At 33.9% G+C, this 23696-nt stretch overlaps 1 protein-coding gene across 2 annotated transcripts in view; it reads right to left on the reverse strand.

Annotated features, from left to right (window-relative positions):
* Positions 1 to 23696, reverse strand: part of Csp (Cysteine string protein) — a 39413-nt gene that overhangs the window by 10655 nt on the left and 5062 nt on the right. Inside the window, exons 3-5 of one of the 2 annotated variants that reach the window (XM_071594149.1) lie at positions 21237 to 21389; positions 20392 to 20523; positions 5384 to 5452 (exon numbers count right to left, since the gene is read on the reverse strand). In XM_071594149.1, the coding sequence (XP_071450250.1) occupies positions 5384 to 5452; positions 20392 to 20523; positions 21237 to 21389 (354 nt within the window). The remainder of the gene's footprint in view (positions 1 to 5383; positions 5453 to 20391; positions 20524 to 21236; positions 21390 to 23696) is intronic. The other variant, XM_071594150.1, reaches the window with a different exon arrangement.

Genomic DNA, 23696 nt, shown 5'->3' on the forward strand with positions numbered 1-23696 from the left:
AAATTATAAATAAATAAAGAAAAACCAGTGAATTGCAAATTTTTTTGTCAGCCTCTGCATAGTTTGATTTTGTTGAAAAGGCTGATCTCACTGAGTCAAATTTGGACTTGAAAAGCATTTAAAATTGCCAATAAAAAATTAAAAAATGTGTAATATAATTGTATGGAATTCACCCTATCGATAGCACAAAAACCATTAGTTACAGCGATTTAAACAATAGCCTACGCAAGAGCCGATATATCGCCCCGCTGCACTAAGAGGGTTAATGGTCAATTTCCGGATAAGTTGCAAGAATTTTCATAAGCCTTATTAATTTGAGAAGCCCCTCCAAGTTGTAATTCTTAACACTTATGATATAAAAATTATTTTAATAACTACACTGAAACAAAAAATAAGTGTAAATAATATAGTGTTAGAGATGTGCACAGGGCCTTGGGGGTTATCCAAATTTTGATAATTTGGCATGATTTTTCTGGGTTGGCCTCTGGGCAAGTGCCTAGAAATGACCACTGAGGAAATCCAAGGTAACAGTCAACAGCCCCTGGCACAGCTCCGGAACCAGGGACTTAACGGAACTGAAGGTTGTTTGAAACTGGAAATTCAGATAGCTTACAGAGACTATTGGCATTCCTTGCAGCAATAGTCTGAGAAATACAACAATGCTGAACGCAGAAAATACAATGCCATAGATAAGAGAAAATTATGTGATAAACTGAGAAAAATCAAAGTATAACTTGAGTCTGATCAACTTCACATTGGATTGTTCCAGTGGATTTCCAGCCTTCATCTACACCTACAAAAATACCCTGTGACCACCAAAAAATTAGGTGACAGGGGTTGCAAGCATCAGGTGGAAATGTATGAGGAAAAGGAAGGTGTTTCATGGGTATAGGAAATAAAAAAAAGCACCCACTGAAAATTCCTGAAAGGGTGTGCAAGGTGATAATCGGAGGGAGAACCCACACCAATGCATTAGCACCAAACTTAAGTTTAAACAAGTGTTAATTTTACTCACTGCAAACATATTTTAGCACATTAAATAGGAGGATAAAATTAAACATTAACCACTTTTATGAAACGCCGCCACCATACTAAGATATTTCATGCAGAACTGAAAATCAAGAAGGGGAAATCATTAAGCTAAACTCATATAATAATGGAGAGAAGAGATAATCACAATCAACTAACAAATACACTATGCACTCCCCATCTCTGTGCTTGATTTAGCCATTGCCATCATTATTGTTTATTATTACTTTAATTATTTTCAGTATTATTGCAAAATCATTTAAGATATGGTTCCTTTAGGTGGGCGATACTAGCAGGCAAAAACCTTGCAGTATTTTACCATGAGATTTTATGAAAAATAAACACAGGGGTGAACTCAAATACTTTCACTCAAGCATAACTGCCATAGCTTGAAAGAAAATTTTGTGGCAGACGAATTGCAATGAAAACTAAATCTACTTGGGGGTGCTTCATAATAATCAATAAGCATTTTTTTTGGTGATTTTCAATTTCATTAACATTAATATGACATTAACAACAATGTTATTATCTTGAAGAACATGTGGAAACACACAAAAATATATTATTTGGCCTTAAAATTGCACCCCTGGCAGGATAACATCCTTGCCTGCCGATCCAGAGGTCACAGGTTCAAGTCCCGCCTAGGCGGGCTTTCCTTCACCTATCTCATGGATGCTTGGATTGTCTTTATTATACCGTACAAGAGTTAGCTCGAAGAAGGGTCAATAAAAACTCAATCTTGCACCAGTAAATTTGTATAATAAAAATAAATAAAATGAAAACTGAGTACAGGTACCAGAAATAAAAAAGTGCTAGGAGACTGGAAGCAAGTGTACCAAATCCTTAAGTAATAAAATACATTATGTTGAGGAAAGAAGAGAAAGTTGAGGAAGAAGTATTTCAGTTTCATTATTTCTGCCACCAAACATTATCACAAACTTACCATTTTCTTCAGCTCTAAGCTGAGAAGAAAGTGTGTATGTTTCTGGGATTATGTCGTGGAAATATAATGAAAATTTAGTAGTAAACCCATATAATAATAAAAAGATTATTTAAATATTCCATAGAGTCTAAAAATAACACGCGTGAGACAAGTAGACCAAGTAGCCATGGGCAATCATCTCAATTGTGTATAACAATCTCACATAAAATTATGTAAAATATCTTCATTTTCAGCTCATAAATCAATAAAAGTAAACACACATGGTCCGTAGATGGCCAGTGACAGTAAAACAAAAATATGCCCAGAATATCTGAAGAACAGAATTATGTGCCCTGAGCTATTTGCAGAAAATATTTTATATTAGTGGTATGTTATGTAATTCAAAAGTTGACCATGGTAATGGAATGAATTATGCATGGCTATCATCAATCTACTTCTATCAAATCGAACTTATACCACCTATCACATGCTCAAAAACAAAAATTATCAGAACCTAGCAGAAACAGAAAATGTAAACCGCATTTTTTCAACATGCTTAACCTTACCTGTTACAAAAACAGGGCTCTTAGATGGTTAATTACATTGAGACAGTTCTTCAAAGAAATCACACATGGTATATATTACCTACGTTATGTATTCCATTTTTTAATGCCTGCATCACTTAAGGGAAAACATTACTACAGACTGATAAGTAGCTCAAAGAGTGCTTAGGCAAGAACTATGAGGAGACAATACGGGTTTAAAATCAACTTTAATGCATGCATAGATCACAGCAAAAAACTACACTAATAAGCTCATTCTTATCAGAGACAGCAATAAGAATTGAGAAAGGAGGGTGTTACCAAAGTCTTTCATCACCAAATGCAATACTGTGAATAATAGGATATCAGCTAACTCATACAAAATGGGTAACACATTTAGGTGCCAGGGAGTTGGAAAAAAACAATTTTAAAGGCTCATTCTCAACTATTACTTTGTGGAAGATCAACTACCACCGAAACCAAACCCGTAGGCTAGAGTGAATTAAATATGAACACCATAATTCAAATAATTGTATTCGTAACATTTTGTATTATATGTATAGTGCTGTGAACTTCTGGCTCACCATCAAGAGGACGAAGAGTCCTCCATTTTCTGACATGCTCTGTCTACTGTCAATAATACAAAATAAAAATTAAGTTTTTATGATAACTCCTACAAAGGCATAATCGGTTTAAATTTAGGGATGGTGAGATTCATACTGCACAAACCACTATTAATCAATCTGTACATAATTGCTTTAGTATAATGAAAGCGGTGAATGTCAACTACTACATACACTATTCAAAAGAGCAACGAAAGGGAAAATACAATAAATTGGTATAATTTTTGATTAGCATCTACTATATTTGATGCCATTTAAATGAACCCTCATTTTAGCATGGCACACGCAAAAAAATTTTAGTAATCTGAACAAAAGCTTGACACCCCACCAATTTAGGTTATTAGTTCCACACTGCTTATTTTTGATAAAATATCATCATTCGATATCGGACTCACACCTCTACGACATTGCAGAAGCCAGCAACATGACAGTCACATCAATGATAAAAATGATCTTAATAATAACAATCCCAACTACAACATTCTTCAATTGAATAATAAATATTATATACAAGTAACTATGAATGATGATCTAAACATAATGGAGTCAAATTCAATATTACCTACCATCTGGTTAGAAAATAACATTCAGTATTGAATGTTGCCCCTGGAGTTCTAACCTTTACATATAAGACCGGAGATTTTTTAAAGTGATTTTGGAGCAAAAGGTTTGTCTCATATAGCATCAAATATGGTAGTTGAAAACAAGAGCTGGACTGACACTTAACTATTTATGCATTGATAATACATGCATAAATATTCTTTAACAAATTAAGAACCAGAGTTGAAGAGAATTGTAGTGAAATCTTAAATAAGCATTGCTTTCACGAATACAAGAATATTACCCTCCAGCCGAAGAACTCCTTTGTCACCATAATCAATGGGAAAGATGCTAATGAATTCTTTGCAACAATAAATCTATGCTCACTAGTAATTATAACTTCAAAAATAAGCACCACAAAATACATTTCAGCATCCCAAATAAAAATTTTGAAAGTTATCCATGATGACGGATGATAAGAGTGAAGTAAGAATAAATGCCTATTGTATTCATGACCGCATTGCGCTCACTAAAGTATCCTTTTCCACATGATTAAAATTCTTTTGTAACTTTTAGCTAAAATAGCCACGAGCATTTTGTTGGAAGAAAGTAGGGATTCACAGAATATAATCAATAATGATAACAATTTCAATTTGATACAATCACCACAATATTTGCATACAGGCTATTTCAAAGACCTATCAATTAATATCAATACTTTTTTCATGATTTACACAAAATGTTGTAAATTTGTTACTGTAATTTAATCAATGGAGACACCATGTACATCATATAATGGGTTTAGTGACAATAAAATTGGACAAGTAAAATATAAACTGCCCAAATACCTATCTGAAAAATTTAAGTTCTTTAATACAGGTTAGAGGCAATGAATGACGTGAAGAGCAAATCTAGCTGATGCGCGCTAAAAGGGTTAATGTATGAAAGCACAATTATGTAATGAAGGATACGTTTACCCTTTTGAAGCCATTTTCAATTATGAACCTTAACCTACGATTCTTAACTTATGGCTTGAAAAATGTGTGTTCTGCACAAATCGAAGCAATAACTAAATGTATACAGGAGAGTAGGGGCTCTAACTGCAAAAAATATGCTTGAAAAAATACATAATAAAATTATTCAATAAGTCTTGCATATTGAATACTTGTAATAACAAATAGATCACAACAGTCCAATTATGAAAAAACTATAATCAACTCAAATGCCAAAGTATTGAGCGCATCTAAAGGCATATGAGCGAACTGCTTGAAATGTCATTTTAAAAATACAACAAAATTTCACTTATGAAGAGACATTAGCTCTAGTCAACATGGAACTATTAATACTTATGAGTAGCTGAAAAGAGCACTAATTAAGCTATGAATTTCAAGATTCACCATGCATGAACAAAATTTAAAAATATTCAATATCATTTTTAAGTGATTTATAAAAAGAGAATACAGTCATCATGATAAACTGAACTCACATCATGATAAACTGAACTCACAACTGGAGTAACATGAACTCACTCCTAAATGGTACAAATGAATGTGGATTAATTTCATGCCCGTATATTTCCCAATTGTATTTGGAGCAAATGATTGCACACAACATGGCTAACAGCTAAGGAGCAGGCAGGGTGGTTAAATTACCAAGACAAGAAAAGACATGATGCTCAACCACATGAAAGGATAAATAATGGTAGTGACTAGAATGATCTTACGCACCTTGTTTTGCTGTTCGGTCCCATGTGGTTGTTCAGTGATTACTCCTGGCTCACCCTGCCTCGCGTTCCTCTACAACCAGAGAGCATGATGGGAAGATTGAGGAGGAGGTATGGTAATAATCGATGCCAGAACAATAAAATATGCAACATTGTTTTGGAGCCACAAGCACCTGCTGTCAGGCAAACAGACTATTTGGCAAAGGAGTTCTGGGATTTGGAAGGAGCAAGGTGAGCACGGAGTGGAGCAGGAGAGGTGTCAATGGCATCAAATGAGAAAAGCAATGCTCAAAATCGATTACAATTGATTATCCTTTATATATCAATGTGATGAAAAATGCAGCAAACGTCTACCATGGATTTGATCACCGCAAATGGTGCCCCTACAGCGAACAAGATATTCTACAAGAGCAAAGAAAAAGGAGTTAAGTAAAGAGGTACTTGATGCTCAAGATGAATGTCAATCATTTATATTTATAGGGCCCTAAAAGAAAATCCTAAGCCCAAATATTTAAGAAAGCGTTTTCTGCAAGTTTGATAATGCTATATAAATATTAAAGGCAACATTGTTTTTTAAAATAATGGGAGATGTAAATTTCATGATTAACTGCGGTATTATTCATTCAACATTGTTAATGTTGATCCATTTAAGAGGCCGCAAGAATAACAATTTATCATTGGTCTTTCTAATCATGAAAAATTAAATTTTCAGCAAAACTAAAACATTACAGATTATAACTGTAACATGTTTATGGATTACAAAGAATACAATTCAAAATGGCAAACTTATCCAAAAGTGATTATGATGACACTATGAATAGGAATACCTAAAGCAACTCTATTATGGATATGAAGAATAACTGATTATGCAACATTTCCAAGAGTCACAAATATTCACGTAATACCCAATGATAATTCTTTTCTTATCTATGTAATAAGAGATGGTTTTATTATCATGCCCAAAAGTGCAAGAATATTTGGTGTAACAAGCAACATTCTCTTTAATTATACTTACAGAAAAGGAAAATTTTTCATGAAAAGACAGTTCTAATTTCATAGACCAAACTCATTTAAAATGGAAATGCATTTGCTGTTATAAATTATATCTTGGTTTACGAGAGGTCTTCACCTTTTCTTATTCCAAACCATGGCAGACTTTTGCTGGATTTAACTTATGTCGTAAAACTTTAAATGAGCTAACTTATAAACAAAGCCTGACATAACTAAAAATAAATACTTTGATCACTGTAAAACATAAAATGCAAACTACCCAAAAGGATTTTTTTATACTGCAATGTCCAAAAGTATAAAAATATATTAATAAATAAAACACCATTACAGAGGGAAAGAGTGAAATACCAAATGAAAGTGGATTCATAGCTACAAACTGTATATGAATAAGAAATTATTAGCAAAAAAATGCAAGTGGTAAAGACTAGTGGCACAAGTCATATGATTGATCCAAAATATAATTGGATGATCCTTCACCAACATAAGTGAAAAACAAAACATGAAAAACATTTACACTTCTAGGAACTGTTTGACTTAGCTCTGGCTCAATGCATAAACTATCCAAGTTCACTTATATTTGATGAATCATTGTCAATGCTTTGGCTGATATGTACAACTCTATATTATTATGCTAATGACATATCAATGATATCTAAAGAAAAATGAGTGCCCAGGATGCTGCTTAAATTGATGGCTAGCTCAGTAAAATACCTAACACAATTTTTGGAAAATTGAAAATTAATTTTATGGAGGACTTGGAAGCAATATATGCAATTGTCTGTGTTATAATAAGATTTCAAAACTCCAAATTTTAACGTAGCAGTTGATTTTAAATTTTGGTTGAACATATTTCCCACCAAAAATTATACTTCCTTGGCTCAATGTGTTCGCGAGAATGTAAAAATTTAATAGGAATGTACAATTTTTAAGAAAGTGTACAAATTTAAATCAAGAGATACTAAAAAAACGCGATCTTGTTGTGTGGATGAAAACATTAACTAGCTGATGCTCCATATAAGAGTAATTGTGACAGACGATCTTTCATACAGTCATACTTTCAATTACTGTAGGATCTGAAAATTCTAGAGCAAAATTGATCCTTTTCTAGACTTCATGAACCATATAATGGTCCCTATGCGGATGATCAAGTTTGCCATAAATTCTGAAAGGGTTATATTTTTGCATGAAAGTATACCTGGAAATAACAACATAGCCAAACACACACCAGACTAAGTTCTTGGAAAAAAATGCCTTTGAGAAAATGAAAAAAAAAGAATAGGTAACTCTTTCCCATTTCTGCAAACCTATTAGTTTTTGAGCAGCCCGCTACAAGTAATTTGCATAAAACCTACCTTAGCCCTCGAATGTCTCACCTGACTTAGGTATGTTGAGTAAAAGGAATAGATTTTCTTTTATTATGTTTAGCATAACATGATCTTGGGTTCTCGGAGGAAATCAATCACCGCTTATTTCAATGGCATCTACCATAACAAGCTCCAAATTAAAACAGAATATTGATTATGCAAAGACAATGTTCACAAGTCTTAAAAAAAAAAGTCATGAAATGTTGTCTGAGCTCTTATGAAAATTGGAGCTCTTTAATATGTATACTTCAATCGGAAAAGAAAGAAATACTTAGTTGTTCCACATATATTTTATTAACACGACCTAGGTTTCGACTTACAAAGTCATCATCAGGTAAAGAACAGAAGACACAGGGCTTTATATAGTGGATAGAGAGCTGGAGAGGGGAGGTGTTTGAGAAGAGGGAGGAGGGGAAAGAGAAAGGGAAATGGTGTGTAAGTTTGGGGGGAGGGGGAGAAGACGGTTGTGTATGGCGTCGGGGTGGGAGATTACGGTTGGGTACTGCTTCAGGGGGGGAGAGGGGCTGTGGAACAGAGGGAGGTCCAGGAGGGGGGAACGGGAGGAATAAGTTAGGTCATTAACTAGAATACCCTTAAGGTGACTATTCTTCGAAATTTCCAACCGTTCCAAGGCATCTAATCTTAAGCCTTTTTTCTCTACATGCAGAATTTTGGGGACAAAATCACTGGAGTGGTTGTTTCCTAAAAGGTGCTGGGCAAAATTGGATGACATATTTCCGTTTTTAAAACAAGCGTAATGTTCCTTGACACGATCACTGAATTTTCTCCCGGTTTGCCCAATGTAGAAGGCAGAGCACTCACAACACAATTGATAAACTCCACTCCTTTCCATTGCGGGAATTTTCGCACACAACAACCACTCCAGTGATTTTGTCCCCAAAATTCTGCATGTAGAGAAAAAAGGCTTAAGATTAGATGCCTTGGAACGGTTGGAAATTTCGAAGAATAGTCACCTTAAGGGTATTCTAGTTAATGACCTAACTTATTCCTCCCGTTCCCCCCTCCTGGACCTCCCTCTGTTCCACAGCCCCTCTCCCCCCCTGAAGCAGTACCCAACCGTAATCTCCCACCCCGACGCCATACACAACCGTCTTCTCCCCCTCCCCCCAAACTTACACACCATTTCCCTTTCTCTTTCCCCTCCTCCCTCTTCTCAAACACCTCCCCTCTCCAGCTCTCTATCCACTATATAAAGCCCTGTGTCTTCTGTTCTTTACCTGATGATGACTTTGTAAGTCGAAACCTAGGTCGTGTTAATAAAATATATGTGGAACAACTAAGTATTTCTTTCTTTTCCGATATGAATCGCTTCCACAAAGTGACGCCTCAGACAATTTTATGTATACTTCAAATTTAAATTCAACTTTTAAAAGTATTTGTTTTAATTTCTCAGTAAAAAAAAATCCTGTATGTAACTGACAAAAATGCATGAGATACCTCAACAAGACATAGAAGATTCAAGATAAAGTGAACATAAATTGATACCATTTTAACAATGAAAAATGTGTGTTGGCAAGAATGCCAGGAGATAACATGCTGGGACACTTACCGATGTGCCATGAAATGTAGGTAGCTATTCTGCATGAGATTGCGAGTGTTATGACATTACAATACACATGGTTTCTATTCCATAATAATATATTCAACAAAAGGGCCATCAGGGTTGATATAATTTCATATCCCATTACCTTGAATCTTAATTTTTCACCACTCTTACTCTCTCTCTCAACTTATTTACTTTATTTTTAAATAATATTCAAATAAATGAAGTTGGGAGTTTAAAAAACACTACTTTGCATCAAAGGAGATGACAGAAAGATAATTATCATAATATCTGTGGGGTAGTCAGACTAACTTCGAAAGGAATATGATTTTGATGGAATTAGTAAATTCCAAAATAAAACTTCGTAAATCCATATGGAACATAAACATCTAATGCCACCCAGGTTTCACTGCAGAACAGCAGTAACAGGCAGCAGCATCATTTTTTATGTGGATTAATAATCATTGAACAATTCTACAAAGTTACACCTGGAAAGATTAATTGTAACCAATGAAACCAAACTAGTACAAAGTAACAAAAAATGTCTATTGTGGTTATAAATAACAGAATTATTAGCATGGGAATGTAAAACTATATTGAATGTATTGAATGAGATGTTTTTAAACGTACACTTGTGATTATTTCATTAGAACAGAAACACAAATTGATAATTTTAGTAAGTGTATTACCTAGGTCATGAGTAACATGTAACTTGCACTGCAGGGAGGAAGTTTGACACTTTATGACGCTCTTGGATAGTTACCCGAGCTAATTTGAATTTGATTTATAAAAACCACTATTTTACAATTAGGGGTATACACAAACATTACTGACACACATCAAACTATTGCTAATCACTTAGCAGCTAAAATAAGTGTTCATGACTTGGAGATACAGAAACTCCTGTCTGCTGAGTGAAGGCAGCAGAATGCCTGAGAATTGAGCCCTGAGTGCTAAGATATGTTGGCTGTTTCTTGGCAGTACAAGTGTCATGCGCCCATTTAGAAGCATTCAAGAATGTTATCGCTGTATATATCAATGTATTAATTTAAAAAAATAAAAAAATGGTGGTGTTTGGCCAAATATATAATCTTCACATACATCATCAAAAGAACCTTACGCAGCCCACCATAGACAACACAGACTAAAATTTGACGGTATGAGTGGGGATCAAATTTTCATCTTAAGCTTGAGGGGCATCCAGCTTAAATGTCAATCCACCAAGAAGATAGGGTAGAGAATGGATAGGGTTGGGCATGGTATGAATGGTAGCAAAAATAAGTTAGCAAATTCAGCAGTTACAGCCTACTGCAATAGATATTATGACACATGATTTATTAATGGTTAAGGAGTACTCCCATATAGGACTTCTGTCATTGTAATATGCCTGTAATTGTAGGGCCTGGCAGAGGAGATATTATCAATTATCAGGCCTGCCAAGGTGCTCAAATATGCTTAAGTTACCGTCCAATGTACAGAAATGTAGTGCTACAAATAGAATAATGCAATCAATGCATCGATTGCATGGTAAAGAGAAAGTCTTATTAGCATATGAAACAGTATAATGTAATGGACTCCATAGAAAAGAGATATAAAATTGTTGACTTTCTCTATACATAGATGTAATTTCAAGAAAATGAAGCAGCAATTTGGATTATTTGAGCTTTCCAATTATGCATGTATGCATATTTTCTTCTTGGTCAGACTAGAAAATCATAAGTTCACTGCATAGAGACAATTTTAGTGGTGTACCAACAAATGGAGAGAAGACTAAATAAGTAGTCAATTTTTTACTTTTTGAAATAAGGCAAGAGAAGTTTTGCTAATTTCCTCTGCCCTGCAGATTTATGAAGGACTAATGAATGAACACCTACCCAAGGACATCAACACTATTGCTTTTACATGAACATTTACTATCCTGCAAAAAGGTGTTATCATTCTTTGCACAAATCACTGGGTGTACCAACAGTAAATGGGTAAAACAATCTGAAAAGGACAATTAATTATGTACCCATTATGGACGATTCCATAGTCAATTAATAAGTACTAGAGTAAACCTTGATCAAAAATGCATGTAGAGAACTTTTATTTTCAACATGCTACATTTTCATGGAGTTTCAATTTAAGAACTCATTTAGATTATTACTAGAGAAAGGCTTCACATTCAATGTGCGCAGGCCACAATCCATTTCCTCAACAGGAAGATACAATTCCCACTGCCTCTTACAATTCACAGGTGATTTTAAAGTTGCAACTTGTATCAAAAGATGATTTAGTTCCAACTAGGTTGCATTTATCATTCACTCAGTTAATGAAACTATTGGAAGTAATCATACTAGTTAGTTATTATTATGCCTGGAGAAGTTCACTTTGCTTTGACAGTTTATCCACATCGGTGACCTTAAATGCCCATATCACAAAAAAATCAAAGGAACACCCAAAATGACATGCAAACAAAAACCCCAGCTTGAAATTGTGACATTATTTACAGGAAGATTGACCTTTTTTTTTAGTAGTTGCAGGTGAGTATGGACCAAATATGATTTTTAAAAGCAGTACAAAAAATGCCAACAATATAATACAAGCAACTGTGAAAACATGCTGCAAATTCTTACCATGATAACACCAAATGTGATATTGAACGCTACTGTAAATTTATACAGTTTTAGTATTTTAAGAGGACTATTCAAAGTTGAGAATTTCAGGTTTTCCATATTTAACGTTAACCAAATTTAAAAATAATATCGCATCCATATTGAATGAGCAACCGTTATGATAGCAATGATCATTGAATATTACTTTACATACATAAACACTACATAAAACAATGAAATGTGAAAGAGATATCTCTAATATCTGATAAATTATCATCTCGCTGTGTGGATGAAAGTCTCTTAAAGCGAGTTATTCTTCGAATGGTAAAAACTAATATCACTTGATTAATGCTTCTAAAAAAATTTTATGCCATGGATAACATAAAATGAAAAAATGCTGATTTTAATCATGTTAGGGATATATTTCTCTAAAAACTGTCGAAGAGAGTGGAGTCATACCAACTATTATCAAGTGTTCATAACAATTAAACTGAATGACACTGCGATTATGGTAAAGAATGTGTTAGGGAAACTTTAATGATGTGACCTTTTTTGAGATATCAGAACACCTTTAGGAGGAAATCATATTGAAGTGATGAAGTTTAGGGGAACATGCCAGTGGAAATAAACACAACGACATACCTTATTCACCCTCTGCTGCCAAGATTGAATGAACTATTCATTTAAAAGATTAAATAGAGAAGGGTAGAGAGAAAGAGAACGAATGCTAGACAAAATCAACCCACGCACCTTCCAGAACGCCTCTAGGGACTGGTCCAACCATGCTGCTCAACTCACCTTTGGGACCAATACCACAGGGCACAAAACCTCACCCATCCGGAATGATGAAACAGAGCCCTAAATCTAAAATTGACAAACTCACAAGTGTGCAAACAGCAAAGATGTGCACCAAAAACAATGCGTGAATAATGCTATAGCCTCTCTAAAGCTACAACTTCCTAGTCACACTCATAATTATGGGTTGAGCAACCAAGAATATAAAGCCTCCAAATGAAGAGATTTACAGCCTGCATGTAAGCACGAGATCGAACAAGTTAACATCCACGAGTGACAAGAGATGCAAATGATAACTTACTCAGAAAAATAAGAAGGCTTGCAATGATTTACTATATGTTTAATGAATATTCATATACACATTTTATTTCTGGGTTATTTTCTCATGAAAGATTAGGATGTGAAAAAAAATAAGAAAGGTGATTTGCAGGGTAAGCCCACTTTTTGATTTGACATGAACATGCACATACATGGAAAGCATTTCTTTGGAAATACACAGGTATAATACAACATGAAAATGTATGCACATTTAAAAAAAAACTCCAATTCATAAAATTTATAATCCTTTAACTAAACCTTCTCAGTCATTTGGTTTACTGAATATATTCTATCAAATTACCAGTTATTGATTCAATACAAACTAACTATTTGCAAGGCCTAACTTATCAAACATATGCTACAATAATTATTTGAGAGCCAGAGATGTATATCATATACATAACAATAAACCTGGGGATAAAAATCTACAGCCATAAAAATTTACTGAAGTTAATACTGACTTTCTGTGGCAGCACTACTGGATTTGTAAATTCCCTTTTCATAAAATTAATTTTTCCATATCAATATTTGTATGATTATCAATAGCAAGTTTTAATTGGTACTCCAAAATACTGCAATTACTAGTACATAAAACACCACAGTTTAATGATATGAGTAGAATACATCAACACTCTTATGCTATAAATTGATCGGCTATATTCTTATTTATTTCTATGAAATGATTTTAATCTTTCAAGGGCTTTGGAAAAATTACATCAATTACATATTTTTAATGTGTTTTTACTTCAAGAGTTTGAACATTTCCTGACATTTTGATGAATTTCCCCAACTTTTAAGTTGGTAGAGGACTAATGAAGCATTCCCCCAGCTTTCAAAGAATCATTTCCCTAAGCTAATTCAGGTTACCAGTAGTTCTCAACTCAACCTTAACTATTCCACGAGAATTTCCAAATTACATTATGTGAAAGCAAAACTTATTATAAGTAGTGTAATAATTCTATTTCCATTGAAAGTTGCAAGGATAATCTAAAGAGCTTTTAAATAGACTTGCAACTTTGAAAAATATGCCTGGCTTTATCCAAATTTGTAGGAACCCTGAGAGACCCACTGTGTTATCTTTACCCATTGATTTGCAAGAGGTATTGTATGGAGTTGACAGCTATGATTGTTTTCCTTAAGTTGAAATTTCAAATTTGCCAAATTTTGAAGTGCATTGTATGGGTGAACATCTGAATTAAGGATTGCAGAACCTAATTTTCTATCTTGGTGAAAATGGTTAATAGACAAAATATTCAGCATTTCAGATTATATCATTACCGTGTGTTCTTGAATCCAGTGAAAATCTTCACCCCTGAATTGCAACATTTACTCAGCCCCCACAAGATTCACATACTGCTGGTATTTAAGCAACTTCAACTTATGTTATTCTTACATTGATTATAATTTTTCAGCAGCTGAACTACTATTTTATTTAACTTCACACATTTTAACTCTCCCTCTCTTTTCCGAATAGCTAGAAAAATTATAATTAACTCAATTTTTTCCCACCACCCGCCCCAGGAATACGCTGTAATAGCAATTTTAATCTGCACTACCAATTAAAATTAATGTTCCTAATAATTCAATACAGAAAAAATGGCTGCTATACGATGATGCTACATCATCATTCTAAATTTTTAGGTTCCATCAATTAACTAAGGTTGAAAACCATTATTTGTCCTTACTTCAGTTGTTACCCTTTTACGGGTAAAATAAAGCATAATTGGAAAATAAATTCAAGTGGCATCATTAAAACCCTGCAGGCCAGAATATAAATCCATTTCGAGCCAACTCTGGCCCAAGAGCCATAGGTTACCGATTCCAACTTGAGATCTTTGAAAATTACAGCTCAATGTTCAGTAAGTTGGAATGGATTCATAATGCAGCAGTAAAGAGGGGCAAATAACACATTAATAAGAATGAAACTCAAAGCTATGAATTACACTAATAACAATTCTTGACATGGCTCATGATATGGCATTTTTCATGCTGGTTCTACAAAAATTTCTCTTCCCCCCCAAGCACATTTACGAAAAGACACCCTTTCTTCCAAACCTATAACCACAACTTGTTTTAGGATAAAACTGCTTATGAAGTACAGAAAAGACTTCGCAGAAGCTCTGTTACTGGAAGATTGACCATCAGCCATTTGCCAAGTTGGCAAATCAGCTAAAAATTGAGTATTTTCTGAAGGGCAAGTAAAAATTAAGAGAATTGAACATCAAGACTGGTTGACGAAAAATGGACAATTTTTCTTGTGGATCGAACTTAACATAAGCTATATTCTTTTCTGTTAGTCCAGTTTCTGAAACCCTCTCCTCAGCTTACAACCCTGCTCAAGGTGTGGACTCAAGAATACCTGACTTATAATAGGGTAGAATAATAAGTACAAGCAGCAATCCTACTCTTCTCAGACTACTTCTTTTCTCTTGCAGACAGCTGATTAAACTCTCTCTTAAAGTGGTATTTTTATGACTATGGGGTTACTCATCACTTGCTTGACTTCATCAAACAAGTATCCACACTTTACTATTTTTTGAAAGAATATAAAACACTTCTATAAGTGGTGGTTCGGGTGGCACAAATTAAATGTACTCCCTAACATGAGGGGAGTCTTGTGATTCACTCAAGAATCCTATGTCATGCACAGTAATGAGACTGGAGACAGTAAACAACATCAACAGGTAAGCTGAAATACATGACTAGACTAAAACATATTTTTAACAACAGTGTAAATTACACCAGTAGATAAAATTATGGGAGTTGATACAATAAATAGTCATTTGTTTACTTTATTTAAATTCAGGAAAAAATGACAGGGGCACTCAAAACCCATTAGATGCAAAAAAAGAAGTATTGGAATGCTGTTTTGGCACAGTTAACCCTTTAAGTGCTAAAGTAGTGCAAGCGATGTCAATTACTTTCTCAAAAATGCCAGAGTCACTCTATTTTTATCTTTTTTCATTGACTGTACATGTAAATAAAAAGTGAACAACTCTTATTTTATAGCTTCATTCTCTTTTTTTTGGACTTAATCGAAAAGCTTTACTAACTCTTAAAAACTATTATTCATAATGTTTTCGAAACATTTCCTAAATTATGCATTTTTTTAATAAAATAGTCAGGCAAATTTTGCACACAATTAAGGAAATAAACTTGGCACTCAAAGAGTTAATTTAAGCAAAATTCATTAATCATGCATGACAGCTGACACCCCCTATAATGCAACCCACATATATGCATAGAATTCATCAAGGATGCAATCCTCATGCCTCAACAACATTGCAATTTTACGTTCCTGACCCCTCCCTATGCTTGTCAAGGGCACGTACGTCAGACACTAATAAATCCAAAATAAAAGCAAAATTCTTGTTGAATATCAGTCCAAGGAAAAAAAACAGAGCCATGCAAAAGAGGAGGAAATCATGACCTTCCTATTTATCCTATGCTATAAATTTCAAATTCATCATGGCCTCCCTTAACCATCTATAAAGAATTGCCCTAATGGGCGGCAGTTCCTAAATCCCCCAAAGCTGTCACTTCTGCACCAACAGCTTCCTTTCTGACCGTCTTTAACCAAATAAAAATCATAGGTGTCACATAATGCGAGCCTCTCGATAATAATCTCGAAAATTTCCAATCCCTCTAACTCTGCGTATAAAATGACTCGTGAAAAAATGGCCCTATTCCCCCTACCATCTGATTAGTCTAATAATTTATATAACTATCCTTTCTGACAGACTCAATTAGTAATGAAACCCATGCGCAATATTTAAGTTTTTATAAAATATGACTTGATAATATGAAACTCTGCCTAGCCAGCCTGCACTAGTCTAACTAGCCTGCTCTGATTACCTAGTTTTTCGTCCAAGAGAACATTCTTCTTTTGAGTATCATTCCTTTGCATGGGGAAATAATAAATCAGACTGATACTTGATGAGTACCATTTCTCATTTTCACAATGTGCAAACATCGGCTCAGAGAGTCACCCACAAAATGAGGTTCATTATATGCATGTAAACATATACTATATTCATAGGCTTGTACTCCATGTGCCTCTTTCCTTTAAGCCTTGTTCATTATGCAACTGTCACTAACATATTCAATGATACTATTTAAACCACCTGCAGTGGAAGTTTTAGACTTAAGACCATGAATGTTTTCTTTTTCATTTGCTCAGGAAAAGCTAAAATATTTAGGATGCACCTAGCATATAATGATTTACATGATACTGGATCAATTTTGTGAATGATGAAAGAATTTGAGTGAACAAATCAAGAAAGGATACACTCCAAGTGGGGTACAATTCATATTTTTGTTTACAATTCGGATGTCAATGGATGATGTATACTCCTTGAAACTGGAGAGATCATCCATCAGGTAGGTATCCATTGCAGTGTGAGATACTTCATCACAAATTGCTTTTCAACGAGCATCATCATAGTTCTATGAAAAATTTCCAAACACTTTCATGTGAACCAGAAGGAACAATGAGGAAGGAACAATTTTTAAACTTTACATTAACTTGACCCTTGCCAACTTTCATCTAATGCCTACGCCTCCTGACTTCTCCAAGATCTCTCTCATTGCGAGCTCTACTTCTTTTGTTGGTGTGATAGGAGGAATAATGTCTTCCTCCTCACCTCTTAAACCTAGATAAAGAAGATTTTCTACACTTATTGACAGAATGGAAATCTCAGCCACACCTAACTGCCATTTAACATTCTCCAAATTGATGCAATTTGACATGTGTGATAATGAGTTAATACGTTAAGAAGTAAGAAATCAGGTGAGTTGTCACTAGGTAACGTCCAATAAAATTCGTTCGTAATTTAAGACAGAGGATAACCCAACTTAACAATATAATCTATTGTCTGACTGCAACCCCTTCACTTCAAAATTTTCTCAACCTGGTATTCATGCCATCTTGAGAGAAAAGACCACCCTCACTAACTCTTTAACTCAAAGTTTTTTATCTTCATAATTCATATCACGCAGTATGTACATCAGTATACTACAGGTTGTTTAGTTGGACCCGTTTGACTGGATACTTCATTCACTGGACAACTTTCCAAGGTTTCCATCCTGTATTAATTTCACTTGCATTAAGACCACCCCTTCAATAGCTCCCAGAGGGGTGTACAGGAGGGCGTTGGTGGTGTGAGATTGGCATTGCCGAGGTCAACATTCTAGATCTTTCCTCTTCAACACAATTGTGGGTTTGTTTTTGTTTTTGGGGAAGATTTGACCAAACCATTAGTTTAAATTCAACATTTTATGGGTTTTTTGAAGAGATTTGAAGACAAACCAATAGCAAATGATGTCATATTTTATGTGGTTTCCTTGTTTTTTCACTTAAGTCTTTAGCAAGTTGGATATTAATAATTGCCCAATGTGAAATATTGAAATAGCTGTAGTATGGCTATAGAAAAATCAAGCGAAACTTCAAAATTGCAAATAATGTCATGTTTTACAGGGTTTACTTGTTTTTTCACTATGGTCTTTAGCGACAAGAGATATTAACCATTGCCCAATAAGAAATATTAAAATAGTTGTAGTATGATCATTTGAGGAGATTCTGGAATAATGAAGAGAACGTTTTACCTAGGAAATTGTCTCCTTATTGTGCTATTTTTCTTTTGCCATAGATAATTGTTGGTATCTACACAATATCACATCTTTTGGTATTATTTATGGCAGTCTTTTTTGTGCAAAATGCTCTCCACTTTCACAAGATTCTGTTTTTTTTTTGACTGATATTAACTCTGGTTTATGTCAGATTTATAATCATCTGGTAGATATTCAACACCTGGCAGGCATTGGGAGTGGTTTGAATGGCTATTTTGTAATGGAGACGCACAGATTACATCCTTGGGTTAGAATATTGTGCACTTGGATGGGCTGCATTGAGGAGTGTTGGCTGCCATGCACTTTTGAATAAGCCAACTTTGCCAGACTTTTATTTCAATACTACTCATAATTTCCAAGGACACACGATCACAGTGAGTTCTCAAAGTAAACCCAAAGGACTTTCACAAGACATAATCGAGTATATTAACAATAATGGGAATAATGCAAGCCTTGGATGCACTATACGTCATGTTTACTTCACTGGTTCTAGCCTTTCAACCCTTTTAATGTGGTAATATTTAGGGATATAATTCAATTAATCAAACAGCTTTAGTTATTTCGTCTTTAGGAAGATGTGTGCTATTTTTCTAAACAGAAGTATTTAACATTCTAGCATAATCAAGGATACCTAGAAGTGCTAAGAGGGCAAAATAGCCTAAGAAAATAAACATATATGTGCACATATATGCTCATTACCATGAAAATAATAAGTACTTATTAATAGGTTCACTACTGTCAAATTTATTGCATAAAAAGGCACTTTAATTTTCCAAAACTTAAACCTTTCCTAATCATCATAGATGCGACATCACTTTGCCCCACAGAGTGAAAACTTTATGAGACTGACACACTGATTAAAATATATTTATTTTTAATTTCTGCTACTTAATTCAAAATGCCATCCAAAATTATCATAATGAAAGATATAAGTAACCCTCACTACACAACAAATTAAGGCTACTTAGTATCACTGTTAGGTAATTTACTTCGTTGGGTTGAAATTTTCTAATTTAAGTATCTTAGAAATGAACTTGTAAGCAAATAGTCAGGATAATGCTATATAAAAAGCATATATTTTTCCAGTTGAGCAAAAATTATTGTAGTTTTCAATTATTAACGAGGATATTCAGGCATATACAATGAACTAGATAAGCCTTAAACTTGCAAGCAATCTATCATGGGAAATAAATTATGCAAGACATTTTTCCATCATACATACCCAATTTATATGCAATGCATTCATATGATCTCAATCAGCAGGTATTGGAAGAACACACTTCAATATTTTTTTAACAAGAGCAACACATCAGCAACAGTTTCTTAAATTTCAGATGCTGAAGGGTAAAAAACATATACTATGCTACTAACCAAATACCATTTAGCAATGCTTCATTTTACTATTATCCTATTGCTATCAAACCCTACAAAACTGAAATATCAATGTTAAGTCATTAAAACACTCAACAGTTTGAATTAACTGAGCATAATATGAATTAAATGTATCATTGCAGTCATCCACAAGAATTATTATCTCAATGAGCAATCAAAATACAATAAAAGCTCAATATTTACCATTATTAATTTAATTTTGTGAAATGGCATTGGAAAAAAATCCTTTTAGGTGAAAATGCTATTAACATTCCCTAGCTCGTGCTATATCATGCTATCACTAGATAATTTATTATTACCTCATAATGATATCTGAGCTAAGGTCCTCTTTATAAGTAACACTCACATGAAGGGTATGGTAATCTCCTGATTCTTCAGGTGGCCGCGGTTTGCACTTTCCGCAGCAGAAGTTGCAGCAGCAACAGAAACAGCAGCAGAAATAACAGCCAGTGATAATGCCACAGAAAATGATAAGCGCCTGTCAACAAAAGGTAGAAAGTTTAGTTGCCTAATTCTACCTATTTGGAGTGGACTTAGCACTGTGATGCAAATCTAGTCTATAGGAAACTCGCAATATGACTTGGCATTTTTTATAGCTCCAATGATAAAATATTAGACACGTCAAATTGAAGTTCTTGCTTCTGATTTCCATTTCCAATTTCCCAAATTTACTTCCTGTCGAAAGAATACATCCATTGGACGAATAAAATGAAATAACAGAATTTGAGCATTATTAAATTCTAATGAAATTTCCGCTTGGGGTGAACCATGAAAAGTTTATCGGACAGTTCTATTCTGCTAAAAAATGCAATAGAATTGAATTGGAGTAGCCAAAACGAAAATATGTAATTTTAGCAGAGTGCTCACCCCCCTATCAGCAAATAAAGCCACTCCACCCCAAAATAAATCAGATCCACTCTTATTACAAGTTTACCTTTAAAGTGCAAATTACCATTTAAACACACAAAAAATAATTAGAAAATCAAATTTAAGAAATATTGGGAAGAATATATCCTGGAAGATAAATTTGGTAAATGTTGCAAGTACATACCAATAAAAAACTATGAAAAATAAGTAATGTACTTGTGTTTAAAGGTGAATATTTAAAACTTCCAAAAATATGAAGCCTGAAGAATTTGAGTTTATCCAATTAGTTTAGATTGAAATACCCATCCAAGAAATGTAACTCACCTTACACCATCCAGAAGTAACAAGGAAATAGGCATTTACATTCTCTTCTCCAAACTGCTCTGCTATGTACAAACCAAGAGACCCATAATTGTCATAAATGTTACGCTTTGTCAAGTCAGAGAGGATGCTATGGGCTCTGTTCACCTCCTTGAACTGAGAAAATGAAAGATAAAATTTAAACTTGTGAACAGGATCATATGAAACTCATTGATTTTCATATCATTCAGTTCACATTTGGGACCGGGACAAATTTGTACCAAATATTTGATACAAATCTGCCCTTTGAAAGAGAACAAGATAATTAGAGACATTAATCCTGGGTACCTTCTTTGAAACAAATGAAATCCATGATTTTCCATAATTACAAATTTTTTCCTTCTAATACATCAAATTACCCTCATATTCCAAAATGTGCTATTGGCATGTCGGTATACAGGTCTGCCACTTATTTCTGACTTTACTTTTGTGAAAAATTCAACTTGAAACCACCATTTTAGCACTGTTTCCATGTATTATTTCGTTAAATTTTTAAATAGATAGCCTATAACAAGTTTATGACCTTGGCTTTTTTGTTTGACAGAAACATCTCTTTCATTCTTTGTGTTAAATTCATGCTTTTTTAGATATGGAAAGTACACTTTCTGTTAAAAAATATAGCTTCACAAGAACACAGAGCTATGATGTAAGGAATAGCAGAAGGTATTTTCCTCTGAAAGATAAACCAATCAAATAGCCAGGAAAACACAGATGACTGGTGAAGGACGAATTTTACAAAGGGATTGCTGATATGGTTTCAAATTTATTATATGATAATGATTAAAATTTAATGAAGTTAAGTATACAATTACATATTGAAATGTAATGAAATAATTGACTTTGTAATTCCACACACTTTATTTAAAAAACACACGACCCAGGTTTCGACGTTGAACGTCATCATCAGGTGGTCCTCATAGAAGCACGCTGGCTATATATACCTTCTGATCATAGGAGGGGGGGGTTGGTCAGAGAGGGAGGTCGGAGGGGTAAAAAGGTTACAATGTAGCTGGGAAGAAAAGAGAATTACATTTTTGATTTAGAAGAGTGGTAGGTCTAGGAGTGGGGAGTGGGAGGGATACAAAATTTCGTTGGCAAGATCATCTTTCCAACGGACACATTTCAAAATTTCTAACTGCTCCAAAGCATCGAGCCTTTGACCTTTTTCTTCAAAATGAATAATTTTTGTCACAAAGTCACTTTTGTGATCACTTTCGATGAGGTGTTTTGCAAAGAGGGATGTTATGTTCTTATTTTTTACACATGTTTGGTGTTCTTTAATCCTTTCTTTAAATTTCCGTCCTGTTTGTCCAATATACTTTGTGCTACAATCCGAGCACTTTAACTCATACACTCCACTCCTCTCGTTTTCGGGGACTTTGTCTTTAGTGTGAGAGATCAGGTTCTTAAGGCATGAACGACTGTAAAAGGCACATTTAATTTTTTCTTTAGGTAAACTTTTAATTACTTTTTGAGAAATAGTCCCAAGATATAGTATTCTCCGCCATTTGGCAGTGGGATCTTTTACATGTTCGGGGTTGTAAATGTGGCTTAAGGCTATTTTTGTAAGTTTATTCCGGTAAAGTTTATTTATTAGATCTTCTGAATACCCATTGTTTACTGCTAAATTACAAAGTCAATTATTTCATTACATTTCAATATGTTATGCAAATTCCACAAAGTTACGCCTGAGACAACAAATTTTATACAATTACATATTTATTAAATTTATTTAATATTTAATGAAGTGTATTAAATTTATCTATAACTAAGTGTGGAGTTTAAATGATTTATTTTTTGCATAGTAAAACTGTTTTTTCTTCACCTTAAAGGAGAATAAGGAATTCTTGAGGCTAGAGAATGCGAAAGAAATGATAATGGAGAAGTATGGATAGCACAAAAATGTTTAAATTAAAATATTAACTACAATTAACAACTTTTGATTTTGTGAAATTTATAACTTTTTTGAAAAACCAGATATTATCAACTTGTTTGTTAAAAAAAATATCAAAATTTCAAAGCATTTAATTATCTTCACGATTGTAATTTTGTTTAAATTATGAGTAACTACGAGGAGAATGGCATGGATAATCCACAAAACAGATATGTAATCTGCACACAGATAATCTGTTGTTTAGTGCAATTACTTTGGAAAACAAGAAATAAATTTTTCATTTCTGATAACATACTGATGAAGCCTGCCTTTATAAATTACCAGACAATTTTTTAACCATTTCCTGTCAAAGAGGGGAAAGAATAAAAGAACGTAGCACAATGTTTTCCAGTGACTTTTCTCATATACCCTGGATCTTTTTATAAACCCATTACCAAATAAAATCCTAGGCTATTTCAGGTTTTCCTGATGAGGCAGCCGTAGTAGATGGTATTCATCCATCATTTTCAACAATCTTTGTTTGTACGACA

This window comes from Hetaerina americana, unplaced genomic scaffold (assembly GCF_022747635.1).
Source record: "Hetaerina americana unplaced genomic scaffold, ioHetAmer1.1.p SCAF_6, whole genome shotgun sequence".
NCBI lineage: Eukaryota > Metazoa > Arthropoda > Insecta > Odonata > Calopterygidae > Hetaerina > Hetaerina americana.